Genomic DNA, 19,076 nt, shown 5'->3' on the forward strand with positions numbered 1-19,076 from the left:
CCTAGAAGAGCAAACCTGAATTCAATCCACAGTCTAGCTGACCCACAGCCTAAAGCGGAGACATCCAGCTAAGTCCAGCCTATTGTGACAGTAATGCTTGTCGCTATAAGGTGTTTGGATATTTGTTACATAGTATTATTGTAATAGCTGAGTAATACATGGAGTTAATGATTTGCAAGATTTTTTCTGTACTTGGATGGACATTTACGTAAACTGACCTGATCGGGTAAAATTCCTTTTACTCAAGGTATTGAAAATGAGCTTAAATCAGCTTCAATCTGGAATCCTGAGACAAGAGAAAAGAGTGACTTGTGACACAACGTACCCTCTAACAAAGATAACAGCAGCCCCCAAAGTGAGCCTGTGCACAGCCATAATTAGCAGACATCTAAGAGTGGCAGTAGGGTGTTTAAGTTAATTTTGGCCCATAAGCCTGAAGAGTTCGTTGAAATCCTTTAGCCCACAAGACTACCTTAAAGTTTGTTTAATGAGTTTTGAATTTAAGTTGAAGATTTTAACTTTTTAAAGTTACTTTTAAGTTGAAAATTTAACTTAGATTTTTTTAGATTTTGAGCTTCCCTTGAAAAAAATCAGAATGCTGGGAAATATTGAGCCTGCATTTCTTTTTGATAGTAAATGGGAACTGAATGTTTGTTCTCTCTGGACTGAGTATGTGCTTTCAGGTTCCTGAAATCCCTGCCGTGATCTATTACTCATTTTCAACTATCTGTGTGTTTTTGTTACTTGCCTTATTCTTATAGGCACTGAGATTTGTAACATCTACTGGCTCACAACCCTCTATGCATTTTAAGTCCACGAAGGTAAAGTAAGTCCCAAGTCCTTAACTCAAAGTAGATGATCACTAAGATGACCATATGTCAGTTTTGCCTTGGACAGTTCTCATTGATGCCTATTATCCTGAGCTGATTTATCAATTTGCATGAAAAACAATAGAGTCCTGTATGGCAGTTGATACTGGCTTTCAGCTGGCACCTCAGGAGCACTCACATGGCCTCTCCATATGGTCCGGGCTTGCTCACAGCATGGTGGCCTCTGTTGCTTAGAAATCTTATATGATGGCTCAGGGTGTCCCAGGACACTAGGCAGAAGCTGTGTTACCTTGTCTGACCTGGCCTTGGAAGTCATACAGCATCTCATTCTATTGGTCACAATGCTGGCGACATTCAGGGCAGGGGACAAAGATGCTGCCTAGTGCTGAATGACTGGGCAGTTAGTAGCAAAGAGAAGACTAGAGCCAAGTTTGCTTATTCCACCCAGTGTTTACTGTCCCATACCAAGAAGCCCTGTCTGACTCCATTCTCTATCCCAGTTTTTACCTCTCTAATCTGATAATATAATGTATGAGCACCTATGTATTCTAAGACAGCTAACTCATGAATGGTTTTCAGGGAGTCTTACAAAATTTTGAATTTATGGACAAAATCTGTTTTTTGTGTGTGTCAGTCAGAGTTCTCTGTTGCATACATAGTTTAATAATTTCTTAAGGGCATTAGATAACTCGCAGCATCCTTGAAAGGATCTGAAAATCAGGCTTGGCAGCTACACAGCAAGGGAACAACTTCAAAGTCACGCTGAAGATTGCTCCAGGGAACATCCTGCTGCCTCTACTCTTGGACAGAGTCATTGTACCTCACCCAGCTGCCATGCAGCACAGCATTTCAGAACCCCCATCCACTACTGTTCCCGAAATCTCGGTGTCTTTGCCTCCATCCTCACCAAAATGGATCTGTGCAGTGCCCACTTCCCAATGTCTCATTCATTTTTACCTGAATGGTTGATCCTAGGCCATGTGTCTGTACTACATTTTCAACTTTGGGGAGTAAATTTCTAGTGTCTCCTCTGGCATACCCAGATTAATAAGGTGGAAAAATCCTCAAGAATAATAACAGTGTTTATAAGATGGCAAGAAGACAAAAAGCTCAAAATAGTCCACTATGTGAATATGTACATATATGTACTTTTCTGAATCATGGGTTCCCAGTTTTCTTCACATCTTCAAAGAGGTCCTTAATTCTCACATACTAAGAATTACTATCATATGGACTTCTCTTGTGTAAACACAAAGCTATGTATTTGAGTCCATTTGTATATATGAATCCATTACACTTTACAGAACTGAGGACGGTGAAGTCCAATGATCTCATCTCTCTACTCCAGTAATATAACGTGCTAGTAAAAACCAGGCAGATATTGGAGTGGTAAATTTGTTTCATTGTTAATCTGTTTTGTGTCTCAATTTGGGATGATGGTAAAGTGTAAAAGTTCATTAAAGCTTGGATTAACAAGGACACTTACTTTAATAACTTTTCTTTGACTATTACTTTGAAAATAGGATGGCAAAATCAAACAAAAACAAAAATCACAAAAATATTTAATAAAAATTTTTCTAAAAATATACTTTCAGGGGTGGCTTAGAGTAAGAACACACTCACCTAGATTTTCTATAATTTCCAATGCTTAATGTATAAGCAAATTCCCAGTAGACTTGATAAATACTCAACTGTTTTTTAAAAAATCAAATTTTCTCACTGTTTAGGGATGATAGAAATGAAGAATAAAGCATTTGGGGGGATTCTACACAATATATAAAATTAGAACTTAAAGGACTCTCAAACTTAAAGCACAGAGAGGATAGTTCTGTGCAAGATCCGCAAGCTCATAGCAGAGACTGAACTGGAATTGAGAAATTCTTATTTTCAACCTGCTACCCCTCCTTTAAAATACTCTCAGGAAGGCTTGTAACAAAGATTTTGTACCAGTCAGTTACTGATGTGTAACAAACTATCCCAAAATTGAGTGGCTCAAAACAAAAATCACTAATGCTTACAAGTTTGCAGATTGGTTGGTTCTGCTGCTTTGGGCCAGGACCCCTGCCTCAATTAAGCTTACTCATGCACTCATGGTCAGCTGCTGGTTGGCTACGTGGCTTAGTTAATCTTGGTTTGGCCCTATTACATATCTGGTGCTTCAGCTGAGAAAATGAGGTCAACTCTGTTTCATGAGGTCTCTCATCCTCCAGCAGGCGAGCACAGGCCTGTTCTCACTGTGAGGGTTTTAAAAAATAGAAGTCTAGTTTAGGAATTGGAAAAATGGAGTTATCTCACTCTATTATCCAAAGCCCTTCATAAGGCAAGCCCAGATTCAAGGGTGGAGAATAGACATCACCTTTGATGGCAGAATCTACAAAGTCACATTACAAAAATGTAGAAAGGTTTTGAATTAGTGTCATTTTAAAATCAACCTACCACAGGTTAATTAATTTATTCAATCTTTATTGATTTTTAGCCATTGTGCTTGGCCCAGTGCTACAATAAGCACTGGGGATACAATCAAGAATACAAATAAATATAATATTTATTTCTTAGTAAAGATGTCACATAACCAAAACATTTGTTCCTTTGGCAAATTGGTAACTCAGGATCACGTTTTATATTACTGTCTTGAAGCCATTAGTCCTTTAATTTGATATTACAATGTCTATAAAAATCATATAAGAAATTCAGGAGTAATTTCATGTGCATAAATTAAAATTGGCTTTGATGAGAATAATTGACTTCTCAGAGGTCTGTCCAACAGGGAACTGTCAGGCTAGATAAATTTTTACACATCTCCGAGAAAAATTAGAGCTTTTAATGCTAAATTTAGCTTACAAGGGTATCATACATACATTTGACAACTTGAAGGTCTTTGGATTATAGGGAGAGGTTTTGCCATCTCAATCTGACATTTCCCTGTCTAATTGCTATTTCAGCTGAGATATATGAGTATTACCAAACAATAAATGAGCTACTTAATTTTTAAATTTTCATTGGCTATACTTTCATTTTATTGACAGTAACACTTTCATGTTGTCCAGATACAAGACCTGGTCTAGGGAGCATCAAAGGTGTTCTTCAGGAAAATAGTTTTAAAATTTCAAAGTATACTCAATAGAAACTGAGTAATTTTCCTGCAAAGAACAAGCAAAATACTAGATAAAATAAAAACCAAAATATTTTCTAAAAGGTAATGAAGAGATAATAATAATTATCAGGCCAAAATCTAAGGGAAAGCTAGAATCCAAAGAAGTAAGCAGAACACTGAAGCTGATTTTATTCTGAGAATATCTATCTATGCAAGCAAATTTGAACTTTAATTTTGATGGCCTCACTGGATGATACAAATATATTAAAGTCTAAGATTCCATTCAAATTAGAGAATCTAACAATAGACACTTCACCTATTAGGTTGGTGCCCCAAAGGGTTCAATGTTAGAAAAGGAAAACAAGAAGTAATTCTAACACTATATTTATTATAGAACAAAAATGAAGTTTCTTTTATTCTTAGCTGGAAGAAAAACAGTTCTGAGAGGTGGTTTCTACAAACTAGCCTCATAAGAATTCTTATTCTTAAAATGGACCATTATATACATTAATTGTTCAAAAACATTTTTAAAAAGCACTAAAGGTATTGGGTTGGAATCTCTCCTAGGCACCGTGTAGAAGCAAACACCTGTTCTTTTTCTTAGAAGGCATCTCCATTCCAGGTCTCAGGGCATGCCCATAAATAATTTTTCAAGGAAAATAAGTATTATACGGTAAAAAATAATTAAGCACACAAGAAAATAAAGCAACATAAGCAAGAACCAGAAGAAACCAAACTGTGAAACTTACAAATATAAAAATCTTATTACCCATAAGGGAAAAAAGACAAGTAAAAATAATCTTCAGAGAACAGACACTATGAATAATTATCTAACAGTTTTAAAATAATACTAAATAAAACATCTAGAGAAAATATATTAAAAGAGCAATAACTGAAATAGCAAACAAACAACTCAAAAGACTGGCTTAACAGCAGATTAGACTCAGCTGAAGAGCAGATCAATGAATTGGCAGAGAGGTCAGAAGAATTTTGAACTAGGATTGTTAGTTGAAAATGACAGTTTTCTCAGAGGTCATTACAAAATCAATGTGCTGAATGGAACAAGAATGAACTTGGGAAGAGCAGGGAGGATATGGGAGGAAATGGAGAGCTGAAATAGCTAATTTTTGCCTTGTAGTTATCCAACTTCCCTATGGGTAATGCGGGGTTTAAGCAAGTAGTAAACAATATAAAAAGCATAGAGCATCATTTTATATCTCCAGAGTTAGGATCCAGCACTGACAAAATGGAATAAGCCAATATATTGAACTATAGAGCATCATGGGCCATTGGAATTGAAAAGGTAGAGTGCAGAATCAAGCATATTCAGGTGAAAATTTAGGTATTCCCAGGTCTTAAAATTAGAGAAGGGCAAATTTTGGGATTAAATGAAACATTATTACCAAGTTTTCAGGCAATGAGAACAGAGTGGATGGTCAACATGGGACACTCTGGGTTGGATACTCCCCTAGGAACCATGTAGAAACAAACACTAATTCTTTTTGTTAGAAGGCATTGCTATCTCAGGTCTCAGAGAATGCTCTAAGGGATCTCTTTCTTTACCATGGTTGGCCGGTTGAACAACCTTTTATCTTGAGTATTATAAAAGTATGTGGTCATCTTAAAGGACATTTTGGATTAACTTAGACTTTTTAGGTACAAAGAATTATCTTCATGAATTCAGAAGCCTTTGGAAAAATGTACATTATTTTTATATGACTCAACCTAGTTTATTTTTTGAGGATCCAATCCTCTAAAAATTCTTAGGTAACTCTTTTAGTTGCAGCTATATCCAAGAGGGCTTGTGCCTTGTCAAGATATTGCAGAGGGGGTGCCCACTTCATCTTTAATTCAGCTTTCTCTGCAGGACCCCACTGAGTCATCCGTTATCCTGCGTGGTTTCTGTATTGCTGGTCTATTTAAATTCATCAGTTCTCTCTGCTTCATCTGTTCTATCTTTGGGGATCCTGGAATTTTTTTGTTGTTTCTATGCCTCTCTAGAATATAGAAATTTCTTGAAGCTGTCTAAGTACAATTTGGTAAGGTTGACTGTACTTCCTTTGGAGTCTTCTTATTTCATTGGTGCTTTGCATAAGGAGGCAAAATTCCTCTCTCAGGAACCCCCTAAGACCTATACTCTTAACACATTCTTTGTATCTCTTTATTTCTTTAAGCTCAGACAAAAGTTACTTTGTTCATGATTTCTCCCAAACATTTGTCCATAACTGGGATTGTCTCCATTTTGCTTAGTATACAGGCTTTTGAAAGATAAAGCCCAGGAGAAGCAGCTCACAGATTTCTAGCTTTTCACATTGCTGGTCCCCTTCCCTGAGAAGGTCCTGGAACACAGAGAAGCTTAGCTTTTTGAATAAAGAGAGAATCAGATGGGAAAAATTTTGGACAGGGGAATATTACATTATTTTATATTTTAAAGATTATCTAGCTACTTGTGTTTAGAAGCAGTACCGTCCTAGATCCAGCCAAGGAGAGCCCCTGCCTTGGACTCCATGCTTTCGAGGGGCCCACTCTGGCCTTCTTCTGGCTGTGCATTACCCATAAAAGGAATTTGCTAGGCCTAAGGCACTTGCCAACCTATATATCACAAACCCTTTTTAGGACATTCCCGAATTCCCTGCCCAAATGCCCCTAAACCCAAGTCTAGGGCCAGCACATGCCTCTTTTCTGAGTTCATTCTCCTGAGAGTGGATAAAGTTGAGATTATGTTCACTTATAAGTCTGAGAGGTGGACGAAGCGAAGTTTGAAGTTTGAAGCTTAATAAGTAAAGGTCATTATAATTCCTACTTCATAGATAGCTTTATAGAAACCTGTTTGCCTGACTTTCGCATACACGTTACATACAGATGGAATGGGGCCTATCTTGATGTGTTTTGGTTTAGAATGTAGCTCTTAGCCTGCTCCAGAGGTCACCTGAGTTCATCACCTGGGTGCACAGGGCAGTGAGTTCAGCTGCTCACAGTACTAACCTGCTCAAAATAACTTTCCTTGGCTTTTTTCATATCCTTGTCTTAGTTAAAGAAAATAGAATCAAGAAAAAAAAATAGAATAAATCAATTGAGTATTGAGAGAAATTTTGGGGGCAGATATTATAACTGCAATAATCAAATACAGGGAGAGAAATCAACAGGGAAAGTATTTTAAGGAGACTTTGTAGTGTTTTGTGAATCAAACCCTACTCTGGCATTATTAATAGAGATCTCAGTGCAAATTTATTTCCCAAATAAACTACTTGGACTCATAAACCCTCTCTCAGTGGAATATAAACCATATCCTAGTTCAAAAAGTTAGGGTTGCCCTTCGATTCAGGCAAATGGGAAGTGACTTAGGAAAGCAACTTTTGGAGGATAAAAAGTGCTAAATGCCATTTGATGCTGAAGACTCTCTGTTCCAAGTTGGTCGTTGTGTGTACATGCATGCATGTATCATTAACACTGTCCCAATAAAAGACAGTGTTGGGAAAGAGACATGCAATATGATTTATTTTGAAGTACTGGCTTTAAAGATATATTAATCTCTGCATGATTATGACCAAGATACCTGGGTTTCTAACCTGACTGAGCCTGGGGCAGAACCAGTAGTTCCGGAACATAGTAGATGTATATTAAATATGTGTTCACTGAATTCATTATTAAAAAAATGTTTACACTGGAGTATTTATAGCCTCTCCCAGTGTAAGAATAATTATATTTTTTTGCCTACTTAGCTTGTGAGCCTTTTGGGGGCTAAATTAAGCAACACTAGGGCATTCAGGAAAGACAGGATGATTTACATTGGAAAGGTTAAAGGATTACTCAAAAGGTTAAAAATGATTAAAGAAAATAGAATAAATCCAGAGATGAAGATGAGGGGGCGAGAAGGCAAGAGTCTGCACAGGCTGGGAGATTTGGGGGGCAGCTCCTAGATCTGTGATAATCACATACATATTAGAAAGAAATGTGAAAAGCAGTTTTAAGAGACTTTGCAGTACATTTTGAATCAAATACTATTTCAGCACATTTTCTAGAGATTTCAGTACAAATAATCTCTCCTTTTCAACTATTTTCTGGGTCTCGGACTGGTGTTACTTTGAGTAGAGATTGGGGTTTCTATTGATTTTAAATAAATGAATGTACAACCTTAGGTTCTTATGAAATAGGTATTTCTTTGAAATAAAAAGAAAAATTATGTATTTCATTGATTTCTAAAATAAATGCTTACTATGAACTTTTCTGAAATTAAGATGTACCTTTATGTTTGATGAGTCATAGTTTAATTGAAAATATTTTTTCTTTGTTATTAATACATTTCTTATTGATTCATTAAACTTATAAGTTTGATAACATGTTATGTTATTCTAGCTTTTAAAGGATATGTGGCAAATATTTCCATGGCAATATTTAAACTTTCACTTGTCCTTAATAAATTTCCTTTCATGGGCAATTCACTGGATCTCAGTGTGTTCAAGCCACACTTATGAGGCTTATTTTGTACCCTATTTTTAGGAGGAAGAGAGAAATCTGGGAAAATAAACAAATATTTGACATTTAGTAAAAAAATAAGCAAATGACTTTTTGGATTAATATAGAAAATAACCAGCACCATTTTCCAAACATCCTCCAGCTATTCAGTGGCCTGTGAAGAATGATAATTGAGAAAGCCTTCTTAAGACAGAGTTGTGGGGTAGACAGGCACAAAAGTGACTGGAGGACAAAAGTCAAAAAAGGGGACCTAGATTTTAAAATAAATAGCCACCCAATTAAAAAATGAGCAAAAGATTTGAATAGACATTTCTCCAAAGAAGATATATGTATGGTCAATATACACAACATCATTAGTCATTAGGGAAATGCAAGTCAAAACCACAGTGATATACTATTTCACATCCACTAGGATGCTTATAATCAAAAAGATGAAAACAAGTGTTGGCAAGGATGTGGAGAAATTAGAAACTTCATATGTTGCTGGGAATGGTATAGCCACTTTGGAAAATGATTTAGCAGTTCCTTAAAAAGTTAAACATAGAGTTATCATATGACACAGCAATTTCACCCTTAGGTATGTACCCAAGAGAACTGAAAGCATATTTCTATGCAACAATTTGTACATGAGTGTTTATTGAAGCATTATTCATAATAGTCAAAAAGTGGAAACAACCCAAATGTCCATCATGTGATGAATGAATAAATAAAATGTGTATACAATGGCATATTATTTAACCATTAAAAGGAATAAAGTACTGATATGTGCTACAACATGGAGAAACTTTAAAAATTTTAAGCTAAGTGAAAGAAGCCAGATGCAAAAGACCGCATATTGTATCAATCTAATCATATAAAATGCCCAGAATAGGCAAACCCACAGAGACAGAAAATAGATTAATGATATCCAGTGGTTGAAGAGAGGATGTGGGAAGAAGAGAAATGGGAAGCAATGGCTAACGAGTATGGGGTTTGTTTCTGGGGGGATGAAAATGTTCTGGAACTAGAGAGTGGTGATTGATGACCAACTTTTGAATGTACTAAAAACACCTGAAATGTGTACTTTAGAAAGGATGAACTTTATAGTATGCGAATTATAGTTTAACAAAATTGATATTAAAAAACATGCAGAATGCTCAAAGAAACAGCTGGACTGTGCATGGATGCCAGGGGCAAGAATGGCTGCTGAGTTCTCTTTTGTGGGCAAAAAGAATACCCCTGGGATTCCCTTAAATTTCTTCACCTATGTTCCAGAACCTAATATTTGGGATTGGCCTATTTTTGTTCCTCGCTAGCTGTTTTGTGTTTTGGGGTTGTGCCATAAGTGAAAAGCGAAGGTTGTGGATCCTGTGTGATCCAGCCTTACTATTAATTTTTGCCACCTTATGGGGTTCTAAACAATACTGTATCTTTGAGTTATTATTTTGATATCAATTGTTTATTTTTATCTCCTTTAGGACTAACGGCTAGGTGAGCAAATAATAGCATTAATAGCTAGATGAGCAAACAAATTTATTCACCATAAATGCAATATTTATTGAGTGATTATATTATGGTCGATTTGGGGATTCAGTGGTTAACGAGACATGACATCTGGTATTAAAAGTGTCAGTGGGGGATGTATCTAAGTAAGAGGGCCATTACATTAGAGTTGGCAGGTACTCTATACGTGGAATAAAGTATAAGGTATTTGGTGCAGTGATTGCATTAGTGGCAACCATTAGACTACAGTGTGTCTGTATCCTTTTTTCTATAATATTGCATTGTCCTTTTATTCTTTATCAAGGCTGGTCTTATGACTTACTTTCACCATTAGACTATGGTGGAGGTAATGGTGTGCCAATTCTGAGTTTTGATTTCACGAGGCCTTGAACACTTTTGCTTGTTCTCCGGATCCTGTCTCTGACATGTGAAAACCCATGCTAGCCTGCTGGAGGGTGAGAAATCATATAGAGCAGAGCCAAGTCAGTCCAGTTATTCCAGCCAAGGCCCCAGACACTTGAAAGAGTCCAGCCACGATCAGCCACCAGCCAACTCATAGCTGACTGCAGATGTATAGATGAGTCCAGTTGAGATCAGCCCAGCAGAGCCATCTACCTATCTGTAAACTCTCAACCGACAGAAAATGATTGTTTATGACACGAAGTGTTGGCGGTGTTTGTTATGCAGCAATAGATAACTGATAAGATGCAATGGAACACAGGTGAGGAGGAGCTTGGGTGAGACTAAGAAGGCTTCCTAGAAGAAGTGACATTTATGCTATAGATATGAATAAGCGTTAGCTAGGGAAAAAAAGAATCTGAGTGTGTGTGTATGTTTTGGGGAGGGATTCACGGAAAAGAGAAGCAAAAAGTAAGGGTCTAAGTAGTTTAAAGAATACTATTTAAAAGCCCAGGAGGCAAGATTACTCATACGGCTGGAGTATGATGTGAGAGAGGAGGACTAAGACATTAAGCTATAGAGTTATGCAGGAACAAATCACGTAAAATATCAAACATTTATAAAGGGGTTTAGATAGTATCCTGAGGACAGTTGAGGTCAATTAAAGACGTTTAATCCCATTTTTGCTTATGTATGATCAGTCTAGCTATGGTGTGGGGACCTGGTTACATGGTTTAGAACTAGAGGTATGGAAACCATTTAGAAAAACCTTGGTAGGTAGAAGGGGATAGTGGCCTGAACTTGGGCACTAGCAAAGGGGAAGTTAACAAATCTGAGGGCTCTCACAGTGTCAGAATTGGCCCAATTTGGTGATTTCTTGGAAAAGGGTTGAGAGAGAGGGATCTATCAAGGATGATGCCAATGTTTTGGCTTGCGCAACTGAACGATGTTGTTTTATTGTTATCATTGTTATTGATATAGAAAACAAAGTAAATTGAGTGTAACTGCAAATTCAGATTGTTGCACACTGTATATGGCAGACTGTATTTTCCAAAGATGGTCATGCCTATATATTTATTCCATCCCTAATATTTTCAGTGTGACCAACACTCTTCCTAAGGTGTGGTGGCAACTATGTTTGTTCCCTCTCCTTGAATCTGGGAAGGGGCTTGTGACAGCACTGATGAATGGGGTCCAGCATAAGTGATAGTATGCAACTTAGAGGCTTGGTCATAAAAATTTTGACACAGCTCCTGCCTGACTTTCTCTCAGAAAGCTCACCCTTGAAATCCAGCCACCATATTGTGAGAAAGCTCCAGCCATGTGCAGAGGATACATGTGGGTGTTCCAGCCAGAGCCCCAACTGTCTCTCAGCTGACAAGTCATCAACCATCAGATATGTGGATAAACTAGTCTTCAGAAGATTCCAGTCTCCAGCCTTCTAATCTTCCAGCTGAGGCCCCAGACATTGTGGAGTAGAGAACATGCCATCTCTGTTTTGCCCTATCTGAATTCTTGACTCACAAAGACTATGAGAGATAAGAGATACTTCTTATTGCTTTAAGCCACTAGGTTCTGCAGTAATGTGTAATGTAGCAACAGATAGCTAATGCACTACATTTGATGTGCCTATGGGACATTCTCATAACTCACACATATATTCCTTTTTTTCAAATCAATGTTACAGATTATTTTTCATCTGTTTTATAAGAAAGCTTACATCAAGTACTCTGTCAGCTTTTGTCACTTCCACTATTTGTCATGAAACCTTTGACTGTTTTGCCTTCCTTAGCTTTGGTCAAGGAAGGAAGGAAGGGAGGAAGGGAGAAAGAAAGGGAGGATCTATAGGGAAGTAACAGGCAAATGCAATACCACTCTTGGAGAGAGGTGATGAAATGACAGAATAATGACAGCTGTACCCACTGGCACAAGCATTGCAGCATCTCAAATTCCTGCACAGGCACAGATGTGCAGGAATATAATGTGGGCATGTAATGTAATGTAGAGATGTAATGTCCACATTACATCTCTAAAGACTGGCATTATGCTTGCTCCTGCCATCTTGCCCATCAAAAGAAGGTTGGCCCTGACACCAAGAAATAACAGCTGGGTTGTGTTAAGAAATTTTTATTGTTTCCTTTGGATTTGTGATGAAAGCACATAAAATTACAAGTGGAAGAAACATCATGCCACAAAATTGCATAGAATTATTACAAAAATGTGAATTATGCATTTTAAATAATTTGAGATAGAAGAACCAAAATATGTACATTTTAAGAGCTTCAAATACTTTGTCCTATTGTTTTCTTTTGAAAAGGCAAAAGTCACAATGTCCAATCCATCACAAACAATATTTATACAGTGCACAAGCACAACATTAAATTCAAAGTAATGCAAGCAATGGCCCTTTCTTTCAGAGTTATTTAATGGCTGCTTATCTATTACAGGAGTATTAATTAATGTATGGTGATATTGAAATGTTGAAATGAAATGTTAAAAACCAAAAACATATGGCATTTCATTAGAACTTTGAAAACTGGTTTACACGGCCAAAACCACGCTATTCTCAGTAGTGTAAAGGTATCAGAGGGGCACGGTCTAATTTAATACACAGCTCTACTCTCTATTATAGGAAAATCACGGTACAGACTTTCACACATTCAACAAAGAACAAGGCAAATACATAAAGGCACAAAACTGCACATCATATAGACCCCTTGTCTTTATCTTAGTCTATTTCAAGTAATATTAATATTATTAAATGATATTATCACTGTAGTAGTTTCAATGATGCAAGATGGACAGTGTTACACACTACCCCACAACTGCAAAAAGTGTCATTGTACAGATATAAAAATGTGATTACAGTAAATGGCCAAATACAAACGTATTGTAAAATGACTAGAGTTACTAAGATAATGAAATCCAACTACCAAAACAGTTTTGTGTAAGTCAAGGTTATTCAATCTTAGTCTATTTCTGGACTAAAATGTGATATTCTGCAATCATCATCATTGTGTTTGGTTATGAATGCTATTATTAGTTCATTCTTCTGCAATTTTAGACGGTCTGTAATTTTGTTTACAAAAATGCAGCATTCGATTTTGACCATTCTTGTTTCCTTACGATTAATGCCTTTCTTTCAAAGTGCAAAAGTAGAATGATTTACAAAAGATTTCTCTTTCATTTGAAGTTAAGTTTTATTAAGTGTCTAATTAACACCCCAAATCATTCCGGTCAAAATACTATCATCATCTCCAAAGAGGATGGAATTTTTCTCCCTGTCTCAATAAGTTTTTTTTTTTTTTTTTTAAATCAAAAACTCTTTCCTAATGTTTGCACTAAGCCTTCATTTTGACTAAAACTTAATTGTGATCCTTAGTTATTGCTTAAAGTTAAATAAAATAATCTCCATAAAAATATTAAATTCTGGAAACATAGTTTTCAGGACACAACTGGTTTTTGCATTTAAAATGTTTTGCTAAGCTACAATCAGACAGGTTTCTTTTAAAGTAAAATAAACTGTGAGCATCTTTGCTTTAGGGTTTCAACTTCAATGTTCTTTGTGTTACTCTCTAAACTATATCTTCCTCTACATAATTATTCTCTCTTACTTAAGACCTTTCAGTAATGTTTTGATCAGTTTTCGCATGATATAATTTGTTTTTCTTATGCCATCTAACATAGGAACTTAACAAAAATACACAGTTCAGTGAATTAAATGTACATAGTAAATATATAATGAAAGATTTTTTTTGTTAGAATAAAATTATTGAAATCTCTCAGACTTTAAATTATGGAAGATACTAATAAATTTCCATATTTCTGTTCTATATATTTTTATATATTCTGATTATTAAAACAAGCTTAAAATCCAGTTATTGGTCCTGCAAAATATATATCAAATTCATATTCTAAGATCTAAATCTACCTCTACTTGCATCAATGACTCCATCAATTGTTTCTTAGCATATCAATATAATTTATCCACAAAATCTAGATGTTTGACCATTTTCTTCTATATCCATTTATCCGCAAATTTGGTTTTAAGTCTTGTGGATGAGTTTTGGGTCATTGTCAATTAAGAAACACACATCTACACTCGAATGAATGTGTGTGTGTGCGTGTGTGTGTGTATAGTGTATGTGTCTGTATTTATATGGGTGAATGTGTACATATATACATGAAGATAATATATATCACTTATATGTGGGTCTGTGTATTTTCTAGATAAATACTCAATCTTTATCTCTATATTAAAATAAATGAACCATAAAAAATGTCAGACAGAAAAATAACCACTGGAACCTGTTTACTCTGATTGAATCTCTGCTCAACATACATCAGCTCAACTATTTTTATTCAACTGAACAGACTCTTTGTAGTTATTTACTTACTTCAGGCCAACAATCAGTGAATACCCAGACTTTGAGTACAAATAGTCAGCTCAGATAGCCCACTGCCTGGAAGTGTGTGGCCAGCTTTCTCATGCAGTCAAATGTACAAGCCATATTGCTAAGTCTGAGAAGGGCAAGGATCAGATCAAGTGATTTTTTTTTCAAGAAAGAAAACCAGCTTATTTGAATCACTATGGTATCTGACAAAACCATGTTGGCAGCAAATACACTGATGCCTCTATGATAAATAAATTAGCAGACTGCAAGCCACCAGTGCTTGCAAAGCAAAGAATGAAATAATCTAATATGCACGTTAACTTGAAGATATGGTAGTTGAGGGGCAGGTAGGAAAAAAAATGTTCAAAGTTGGCTGTTCAATAATGTTAAGTAGTGATATGCATTTCTCAAACTATTTCTATTACTTTAAAATACTTTACACCAGAGCTTCAAATAAAAACATGAGCTTGATTTTCTTCAAAGAAGACATAGTTCTTCATTTAATGGTCCATGGAGCCTGGAAGTTGCCTGCTTTGAATTTACTACCAGAAAGAAAACAAAAATCCCACATACATGCACTCTCTACTAGTAGACCTGCAGTAGTTTCCACATCACACATGAAGCCTAGGCATGAGGACGCTGTCCTTCTGGAATTCTCCTTTTGGTATGGATTTTAGGCTAAGGGATGCTTCTCAGGAAGATGCTCTGGGCAGTGATCTTTGTAATAAGAGAAAATCTGATGGAGCTTGAGAGGCCATGAGTATTCTGAAGGCCTAACATGAACAATCACAGAGGAGTATCAAACTCTCTTCCTGGGTGGTCTCCTTCCAGCTCCTCACTGGAGGGAGGCCTGTGGTTCAGTTTTCCAGGCTCTGAGGTCAAGGAGGAAGGGGCAGAACTGTGATTACTGTCCTCACTGATCTTCCCCTTCATGGCTTCCTGCACAAACTCCAAAATCTCCAGAGGCAGTCTTTTGAACTTATCTTGGTACTCTTGCTCTAGCTCCACCTGCAGCTGGAAGACATCAAGAGAGGAGGAGGATTTAATGTCACTTAGGTTTCTATAACCACCCATGTAGGAACTTCTTGAAAGATATGTACAAAGATGGGGGAGGAATAATTTAATTTTGGCATTATCCACTGATTGCCTATAGAGAAGATGTAAAACAGAGTTTAGTTGGTCATGTCATTTGTCCGTAGCTGAAAGTCAAGTTCAGGTTATGTGTGGCAGAATCGGGCTAAAGACCTGCAATAATATAAATAAATATAGATATAATATACAGGGAGAATATGAAGGAGAGAGAGAGAGAGAGAGAGAGAGAGAGAGAGATGGGTCTTTTGAAAAAATTTATAGAAGTAACGTGATTTGAAGTTCTTAAACATAGGGGTTGGAAGCTACTGATAGCTGGGAGTGCCTAGGTCAGTCCTGAATTGAGGTGGGGAGAACGAAGAAGCTGACAGGAGTGGACCAAGGATCAAGGTGGGGCTTGGTGAAGTGTCGCTTCACACAGGGGCTGGAAAACCACATTTCTAAAGAGGAGCTGAATGCATTTTCACAAACTAAACATACTCATATAACCAACTTTAACTTCTATTTTGACTTCTTTTATCACCTCTTAATTTTGATTTTTTATTCTAATTTTTATTCATTTCATAAACTGTTTTAGCCAAGCTGTAAACTTTAAATTTATTTGTTTAATGCTCTGGAGAATTCTTGGACATTTAAAAGTCACAGAACCTTTTCTTCAAATGCAGACTTACATGGTGGCCCTACTCCTAAAGCAAGTAAAAGCTGGAGTCCTCAGAGAAGTGGGCTGAGGGTCGGGGCCGGTGGTGGATGCTGCCTCCTGGGAAGCTTTGCAGTGCTGATCCCAATCAAAACCCAGAATTTAAAATAAAATTCTCTTTACTTATTGAATGGTAAGCAAGAAGCAAATTCTTAGAAATGATGTGTGAGACTAAGTACTTTTTTTCTTCTTAGGAGCATTGAGGTAGCTTTTCTTAAGATAAGTCTTTAAAACCTTTAAATGATTTCTTTTCATGCTTCTCAAACTTTATCTTCTAGGATCTTGATTTTTGATTCTGATTCAGGAAATCTGGGTGGGGCCCAAGATCTTACATTTCTCAGGGCTCACAGGTGATGCCAAAGCTGCTGGTCCACTTTGGACACTCTGATTATCTTCCTGTCCTGGCTGTATGCTGAGCTCCCAATTCTACTTTTTGTCTTGATCCTGGCTATATGTTCTTCCTCTGGAGATTCAATGAAGTTTCTAGTGCTTGCCCTGATCCCTAGACCATCTGGGGTGAAGACAGTGCTCAAGGCATCTGCCCCTTGGAGTCTTGACCGCCTCCGCTCACCCCATTCTGGCGAGTGCCTGCAGCCTAAGAAATCCCCTAGTTCAATTCGTTTGTGCTTTTACTTCTATTCCAGAGAAATTTTGCCAAAGCTTGGTTATTTAATATAGATCCATAATCCCTTATCTGCAATTCTAAAATCCCTAAGTTCTGAAATATAGAAGATTTTTGTAAATTTTTGGCAAATTCATTGGCATTAACTAATATAAGGTTATTTATAATTCTTATTTATCCCACTTCATATCCATGAATATCCATGCATGGTACTGTAGACATTAATTTATATAATTATGAGGGTATTATAATTGTAATACCATGGGATATTGTGCCTATGGTACATATATCATGTTACCTTTCCAAAATCAGAAAAATTATAAATTCTGAAAAACAACCCCGGAGTCTCAGGTAATGGATTGTGGAACTATTTGAATGACTTTTTTTTTTTTTTTAATACATCAAAAATTCCTGATAAAAATAGCTTGGTTGGCCTAAGTATTAAAACTCATCTACTCTCTCAAAACATAAAATGCGGGTGTTAATGAATATGTTGTACTGGCACATGAACACTACTAAGCCAAGAAGGAAACACACAATGAGGGGGTATCCATGAGGCCCTGATGGAGCAAAGGCAACTTTATACACAGCCCTACCATCATCGCGGGGAGCCAGGCGAATCCCTAGGGCATCAAACACAGCAAGACAATAGCCAATTCTTTCCCAGGTGTCTCAACAATTTAGAAGGCTTTTACATGGTCATTCTTTGCACCAGTGAACTCTCAGACTGGTGTTTGATAGTTTGCAGTAACTATTATCTGGACCTCATCATCAATTTGCCTCAATTTTAATTCAGCAACATATACAGTTAAAATGTTTTGTTTCTAAAGAATATAGGGAAAGGGAGAAAAGCATGGGGCCCTGGGTTTAGGGAATATCAGATTGCAGTTTTCACTTAGGTTAGACTGGGGCACCTTCAGCTATAGATATATTGTACCTGACCTAGAAGTTAATTTCTCTTGGGTCATTGCTGGACAAGATTCCATGGTGCTTGATAATACTATTTCCTTTTATATATAAATATTATACGTATAGTATATATTTTATATATATATTTCTCACTACATATATATAGTGAGAAAACGTCGAATACGTTAACATTTTCTAATAATTTTTAATAATCTAATTTTAATCATTACAATTCTGTACCCAGTTCTGATGTGTGTTTTCCCCCAACACCACCAAACAATTCTCTGCAACTCTAGCTAGGTATCATATAACTGAACTCCATTCTGACACTGTCTACCTGGAGATAGCATCAGATCCCACAGGTTAAGGGTTCAGTCCTATAAGACAGCCCCCTAGGCCCCACCACCACTTCAAATGCCAATCAAAAGTCCAGATTGTCACCTCTGTTTTTGACTGACTGGCTATAGTTTGGAGGTTCTAATGACCACCTCCCCCCCGCGCCTGACCCAACATTGGGCTTGATTAATTTGCTAGAGTGGTTTATAGGACTCAGAGAAACACTTCACTTACTAGATCACTGATTTATCATAAAAGGGTATAAACCAGGAACGGCCAGATGGAAGAGATACATAGGACAAGGTATAGGGAAAGGGCACAGAGCTGCCAAGCCCTGTTGGGTTTTTAAGGAGGTTCCATTGCGTATCATGATCAATATAATTAATTGGTTATTGAACTCAGTCTCCAGCCTCTCACCACTCCCTGGAGGGCCAAGGGCAGAGAATGAAAGTTTCAATCCTCTAATCATACGGTTGGTTCCCATAGCAACCAGCCACCATCCTTAGGTGCTTTCCAAAAGTCACTTTATTAATATAAAAAAGACACTCTTATTGTCTCAGCACTTAGGAAATTCCAAGAATTTTAGAAGCTCTGTGCCTGGAACTGGGACTAAGACCAAATTATTCCTTATTATAAATCACAATAACAATATAATACTAAGAATTAATAATAATTATTAACCATAATTAATAATAATCACAATAACAATAATTTAATTTTAATAATTATTTTAAATAATTTTAAATAA

The 19,076-nt window shown here is 36.6% G+C and overlaps 1 protein-coding gene across 1 annotated transcript in view; it reads right to left on the bottom strand.

Moving 5' to 3' along the window:
- Nucleotides 1-13,569: 13,569 nt before the first annotated feature.
- The window catches only part of PLCB1 (phospholipase C beta 1), a 618,667-nt gene continuing 613,160 nt past the window's right edge, over nucleotides 13,570-19,076 (bottom strand). Inside the window, exon 32 of the mRNA XM_006921600.3 lies at nucleotides 13,570-15,689. Coding sequence (XP_006921662.1) covers nucleotides 15,462-15,689 — 228 coding nt within the window. The 3' untranslated portion in view covers nucleotides 13,570-15,461. The remainder of the gene's footprint in view (nucleotides 15,690-19,076) is intronic.

This window comes from Pteropus alecto, unplaced genomic scaffold (assembly GCF_000325575.1).
Source record: "Pteropus alecto unplaced genomic scaffold, ASM32557v1 scaffold45, whole genome shotgun sequence".
In the NCBI taxonomy this organism is placed as follows: Eukaryota; Metazoa; Chordata; class Mammalia; order Chiroptera; family Pteropodidae; genus Pteropus; species Pteropus alecto.